Source organism: Aedes albopictus, chromosome 3 (assembly GCF_035046485.1).
Source record: "Aedes albopictus strain Foshan chromosome 3, AalbF5, whole genome shotgun sequence".
Classification (NCBI taxonomy): Eukaryota; Metazoa; Arthropoda; class Insecta; order Diptera; family Culicidae; genus Aedes; species Aedes albopictus.
In genome coordinates this window covers 178,564,703-178,571,816 of record NC_085138.1, presented here as the reverse complement: position 1 = coordinate 178,571,816, position 7,114 = coordinate 178,564,703, and the positions used below count along the sequence as shown (strand labels likewise).

Here is a 7,114-nt window from a genome sequence, read left to right as displayed (position 1 = left end):
CCGAAACCCCAGCCACGCCAACCTGTTGCATGTTGTCTCTTGTTGCGCGCCAGGTAGGGGTTGCGCTGGTCTTCTGATTTCCTAAAGTAGGGCAGCACTTCCTCGTAGCTCCAGCCGGGGTTTCCTAGCGCGTGCCACAGGTCAAAGTCACGCTTGTTGCCGCGAATATAGAGCATGGTGTTGAGCACCGACGAGCCGCCCAACACTTTTCCACGCGTCCAGCAGCAGCGGTTGTCCTTCATCGCTTGGCATGCGGTTTTCTGCGGTTGGGTTCTGCAAAGTGGAGATAATTAAAAATAGATTGTGTTAATCCAATTTTCGGCGAGATTGTATAACGTTTTGGGTTGAGAATTGTTGTGGTGTTGCATTGAAATCAATCATTTTCTATGCATTCGCAAAGTAACGGACAAAGCATTAAGGGTTGTCCAAGATCAAATTTGCATTTCTGTGTTTCTTTCTCTTTTATAACTTGGTTAGCATTGATGATGATTAACCTGGGCTTGTTAGGGGAATATCTGTAAATAAAAAGAAAATCGGATTAAGTACGGTTCCTTTGAATTCCACTAAGAATTTGCATCCTTTGACAGATACGTATTTCGACCTCAACTGTAAGGTCGTCTTCAGTGTCTTGTAGTCGAGTCAAGTACAAGACACTGAAGACGACCTTACAGTTGAGGTCGAAATACGTATCTGTCAAAGGATGCAAATTCTTAGTGGAATTCAAAGGAACCGTACTTAATCCGATTTTCTTTTTATTTGGTTAGCATTGTCGGGTCAATCACTTTGAATCCCTAACCAACTTTGACCATCCCTCAGCAGTCGCAAGGACGTGGCCAGGACAGTTCTCGACCATTGGAGGATTGCGTCAGCATTGTCTAAGAGTTAGAGATCAGTCCCAAATCTATGTGCTAGTTCACACGGGAAGGAGGTAACTCTCATAACAGCGATCTAGGACTGCATCACCTACGAATTTGCACGACTTGCTTTGCTAATGCTAATCACTATAAAGCCCTTTTTTTCATATTTCAACTAAAGACAATTTTGTCTGTTCACTAAGGTAAGGTGGCCCACAATTACATGAAAAACAAAAATTTCGAGAAATGTCAAGTCTTACCTCCTAAATCAGTTGTTTTGGACTCCCAGAAGCTACGTTCAAAATTTGAGCAAAATCGGTTGAGTCTAAGGGGGCGCTCAAAACGCTTGAAGTTTGTATGGTATGCTAGCTGGGATCTGGGTTGCGATACGCGTTGCACTTCTACTCCGTAGATTGTTCCGGTGAATATTCCCTGAACCGGCCCTCGGTTCACGACAGCTGGGCGGGATGGCGTGTTGAAGTCCTGAAGCTGGATTCACAGCTGTATTTAGTACTTGATACACAGGAATCCCATGTTTGTCACAAAATGAATAATTTTCCTCCGTATCCTGAATCGCAACGCGCAAAGCTGCAATTTGACATTTCGTCATAGCGTAGAACAAGTTTCTGTCTCCGTTCATGTAAAATTACGCCGTTTGGAGCTGAATAATGAATCAAGCGTTTTAATTTCAATTTTTGCCCATTAAAAACTGGTCAATGTGCTTGAAATCTCAGATTTTTTCAATCAATTCACGTTTAAGTCATTTGTGGCTGAAAAAGAAGTAGCATTTTATTCTACGTCACCACGTATTACGTCTAATTATTCGTTTGCGTCTACTTTGAAATTGAGAGTTTCTTAGTGTGAGATGACTATATGCCAAATAACTTTGTCGAAGACCGCAAAGTGATCCAACGTCTGAGAACAAAGTTATACCCTAGGTAAATTGAGGATAAACTTTATTGTCGTTTTTCCAATACATGTAAAGGAGTAATATCAATAATGAAATCTCAATACTTTGCCTCACTTTGCCTAGGGTATAACTTTTCTCACAGCCGTCAGATCACTACGCGGTATTCGACAAAGTTCTTTGGCATATAGTCACCTACAATAATACCAAAGGGTTTGATTATTGAACTCTTACAGCGCCAACTAGCGGCAAAATCCGAAAACTTAAAATTTCTGCATACATTTGGCCCAGTTTTCCCATACAAACTTCAAGCGTTTTGAGCGCCCCCTTAGGCTCAACCGATTTTGCTCAAATTTTGAATGTAGCTTCTGGGAGTCCAAAACAACTGATTTAGGAGGTAAGACTTGACATTTTTCGAAATTTTTGCTTTTCATTTAACTGTGGGCCACCCTACTGTTCACTATTTTCAACTATTATAACCCTCAAGCAGTCGCGTTTTCGACTACCCTCAGCGACACCAACCACGCGCACGCTGCGTCGTACCACAAGCGTGTTTTTTTTGCGGTGCGTGTACACACAGTACACGACGCGACCGTTCCCTGGTTAATCATCTTTCACTAACTTTTATTACGAACTAATCAACTAATAAAAGAATTGTTGTGAGATGAAAAAATGAAAATGTTTGCAATACATATTTACTTTGGTATTAATAGAGTCATTTGCGCCCAGCGATCTATTTATAGATCAGATGCCTCGATCCCCCAGTGATCTATTTATAGATCAGTAACTTCTTCGATTCCCGTGAAGAAATGAGGCATGTTGGAATACTAGTGTCTTCAGCAAAGTTGTTGAGGAGATCGGGGTCTCTAAGATAGCACGTAATTTAGTATATATTTATTCCAGTAGGCTTTCATAGGTGTTGTGTCAACAGTTATTGTCACCGTCGCGCTCGTGTTGAGAACATCAAGCGTGGTTTTGAAATGCGTAGTGTACATGGCGCAAGTTGAAACCATGCTTGGGTTAAGTGCGGAGGCTTCGGCAAATTTGATCAGGGCATCAAGAACTATCCGATAGTGAACTCGTTGATTCTAGGTTTACCCGCTAAGTGGCGCTAGTGAGTAAGAAATTTTAAATTTTTGAATCTCGAGCACCAGACGACTTAGAAGAATTTTGTCTTCGGCAAAGTTGATCGTGACATCAAGAGCTGTCCAATACTGAACTAGTTGATTCTAGGTTTATCTGATAGGTTGCACTAGTGAGTCTAAGAAATTCCAAACCGCTGTATCTCGAGTGTTCTGTATAATGAAGGGAATGAGACGAGACCGCACTGCTAACTTACCGATGTACTTTGAAAAAAGAGGCTTATTCTAGGTGATGCAAGCTATTTATATCTATACAGCTGGCAATCAATAGGTAGATAGACAATAGGCAATATAATTATTCACAATCAAGATAGAAAGCTACTTCTCTTGACATCTTTTGCTAATTCAACAATGCCATAATTATAGCTATAAAAGTAGGTAGTTTAATATATTACATCGAGAACCAGAACACTAAGATAAAAAATCGTCCTCGGCAAAGTTGATCAAGACGCTCTGAGCCATCCGATAATGCACTCGTTGATTCTAGGTTTAACCGGTAGGTGGCACTTGTGAGCCTTAGATATTGCAAACTTTTGTATCGCGAGAATTAGACCACTTAGGAGGATTTCGTCTTCGACAAACTTGATCAAGACATTAAGAGCTTTCCGATAATGAAGTAATTGATAATAGGTTTATCCGCTAGTTGGTGCTAGTCTTAGAAATTTTGAATAGCTGTATCTTGGAAAGCCGACCACATATAACAATTTCGTATCCAGAAAAGTTGATCAGGTCCGTTGATAATCTTGTTGAACCTGGATATATCCGCTAGCTGGCGCTGATGAGTCTTGGAAGTTCTAAACTTTTGTATCTCGAGAATCAGACTACATGGAAAAATGTCTACTTCGGCAAAGTTGATCAGGCTTTTTGGGGGAAGGGGTCTGGCCAAAATCTACGCTCCTTACATTTTTTTAAATATTTGTATGGACAAAAGTCTACGAGGCGGAGGGGGCTGAGATGACTAACGTGGCCATCAACGTGGTATATAAATAATCCTTAAATACATTCGCCAGGTGGCACTTGCGAGAAATTCTAAACTACTGTATCTTGAGATCGGACCACATAGAAGAATTTCGGTTTCGACAAAGTTTACTAGGATATCAAGAGCTACTTAATGATAAGTTGATGCATTCTTCGTTTATCCGCTTGGTGGCATTAAAAGGTCTTTGAAATTTTACTTAGAATGTCGTTTTCGGCAAAGCTAATCAGGACATCTGAAGCAGTTCATTAACTAATTCGATATGTGGCACTTTTCAGTATTAGAAATTGAAAACTTATGTATCACGAGCATCGGATCACATAGAAGAATTTCATCTCTGGCAAAGTTGATCAAGAGTTCCAGTTGATGAACTTATTTATTTTGAATTATCATATATCAACTGCAATTTGAAAAGTATTTCTCAAATTGAGCTTGTTTTATCGCTTTATCTTTCTGTTTCAAATTTCTCAGCAAAAATATTAAAGAACCACTTTTAGATCTTAAAAAACGCAAATTTTGTGTGAAGTTTTGTGCTATGTAACTCCGTTCAAAAAATATTTGATTTTCTAAAACAAGCCACATTTCAACTAACATTTCCTTGAGTTCCAAAAATAACACGTCTCTATTGTTTTATAGGTTTTGGAATGATATTTCAAATGCTGATATTTTGTTTTTGCCGTAAACTTTAATATCAACTTTTCAATGATTTGTACCTGTAACTCTTGAAACAGAAGGGAATTGTAATGAGAAATTAGATTTGAAAGAAAAATAGTCAGAAACCTATTTTTTCTTTAACCAGCCTAAGCTAATTCAGAAAAATTGTTCTGAGTCGGTCAATTTTAAAGCTACATATAGGGTTAAGAGCTCTTATCTTCTAACGTAACATATTTGTAGAATTTGTACCGCGAATTGGGTTCTTTGGGGGTATCCGGATTATTTTATAATCGGACTCTCCGCCCAAAAATTGATCGAAATCCAAAATTTCATAATTTTTAGAGTCCGCGATCTTTTTTAAAAATGCATTTAAAGTTTGTATGAGAATTTTTTTGTTCGGGTCGAACTATCATTTTATCGATTGAACTGTCATTCTATTTACGAAAAAAAAAACTGTTTTGTTAATTTAACCTTCAAGACAAAGGTATTGGAATCCAATAAAATCACGTTGTATTCAGAAAAATGAGCTCTTTCGATTAGGCTATAGAAGATAACAATATTTTATTCACTAAACAACCCAATTGTGACGGATTTTTTAGATTTTCTGATGAATTTCTATCGAGAATCCTACAGATTTTCTTAAGAATTCCTTGGTAAAATTCATAAAGGAATTGCTGGAAGATAAAGTTTAGTGCCTGAAAGTTATACTGTTTAGGTTCATATAATTAGTTGGGAACTTGGCTGTTAAAGACGCTATCAAGCTGAAGCTAAATCGCAATACATATTAGATTGTCAAGCAACTGTGACGATATGCGACAGTTCAACTCCCTGATAATTTGAAAAGATAATGTCTTCGGAAAAGTTGTTGGGCCAAGGTCCTACAGATGATGAACTGCAAGTTTCATAATTCTTCCATTAGTTGGCGCTAGTGAATATGCATTTTTTTAAATCTCTGTATGTTCGCACTGTATGAACTCACCCGCACCACCCTGTGTACCAGCTGGTTGTCTATTGTAGTTTTATCTGAATCAGCAGGTGCAGAAACTGTGATCACAGCACATGTCACAATCAATCTGAGGCGCACGTGAACTCTTGACAAGTTCATTTCGACAGTTGCGTATGGGGGGCAATCTCGAGCGGGAATTGAAAGCCAAAGATAGTTGCGCGAGAAATTGGTTGTCCTCCATTGTTGACACGGCTCACGACGACGCGACAGATTATTTGGTGAATGGGCTAATGATTTTGTTTGACGAACGATTGACGGACAGCGGGTTTTTGGAACGATACCCGTAGGAAACGTCAAGTCAAGGTCGGCGAACGACGCGGATTGTTGGTTTATAGTTTTATAGTCGGTCAAGTGGTTGCATGCAAAATCTATCTGAACTCATGGTCAAAAGTTTAGCCTAGTCATGATGAAATAAATATGGAAAAAATGACTTTGACTTTCGTTCGGCCTAATTTAAACTATCTAAGGTTTTGTATCGCATAATGCAGCAGAATGACACACGAGAAACGGCGAACGGTTTAGCAACGTGGTTAGTTGCGTACGGCCGGGTATACTTGAACCATGATCGCCGCTACCAGCTCGTCGCCGGCGCTGGCAATTCATTTCGGTGCAGTAGATTAAAACGAGTTAATAAGCGGCCGTACGCATGTTTACACTTGTATGAGCTAACTTGGAAAAACATCTACACAATGTGGAGTGCCTGTCGATACGTATCTTTCATACGAAATTTCATTTGGTTTTGCTTGCCCTTTATTTACTTACACTGCTGTTGGCGCTTTGTATCTATTCAAAGCAGTAGCATTGAACTAATTGTAATGAAGCAAACATGCATAAATCACTTGTATCATCTCTCTTATGCTGTTTGAAAGAGTGTACTCATTATTGTACACGATAGTAATAAAAACGAAATTGATACACACATCGTTCAGTGCGTAGTGAAATAGGAATTAGGTGGACTAGGTAGACAGGTTTATTGTTTTTGGCAAAAACACGATGAAGATTGTTCAACAATTATTTCTTTTTTATTATCATATGACGATTTCTGATTTTTTAGGTGTTCTTTGCGAATATCGTGAGCTTTAGGATTGATAAATGTATACTTTGACGTTGCTACTTCGTGATTGACCAGATCTAGTGGAATTGCACAGAGAATCAATAGCCCAAGCAGCACACATGTCACAAAGGAGTGTCGACAGCGCAGGTTTTTGGTTGAACACGAGTCATTCTCAAGTTATTCTGCCTTTGGGTTTGAGATACATTGACGTAGGTCCTGTATAATCAAAAACCTACGCTGCACAACGGTCCAAATTTGATAAAACCTGGCAGAAACTCAATTTTTGAACACGTCTTTAATGGGTTAAAGTATATCGAGCATTCATCTATATTATCAGGAGCAATGACTAGCTTTCCAAGAATTTGGAATTATTGAATTTGTACCTTGTTAGAGCACTACTAGCTGCTGATGGAAAAAATCATGAATTTTTGATAAAAAAAAACACAAACGAGTTCAACCACTACAAAAGTATGGTAATATAATAAATTCAATTTCTTTCAAATGCTTATTTGAAAGTTCTT

At 38.7% G+C, this 7,114-nt stretch overlaps 1 protein-coding gene across 1 annotated transcript in view; it reads right to left on the bottom strand.

The window, feature by feature from the left end:
• The window catches only part of LOC109403276 (glucose dehydrogenase [FAD, quinone]), a 67,635-nt gene that overhangs the window by 10,840 nt on the left and 49,681 nt on the right, over nt 1–7,114 (bottom strand). The window contains exon 2 of the mRNA XM_029878286.2: nt 23–273. Coding sequence (XP_029734146.1) covers nt 23–273 — 251 coding nt within the window. The remainder of the gene's footprint in view (nt 1–22; nt 274–7,114) is intronic.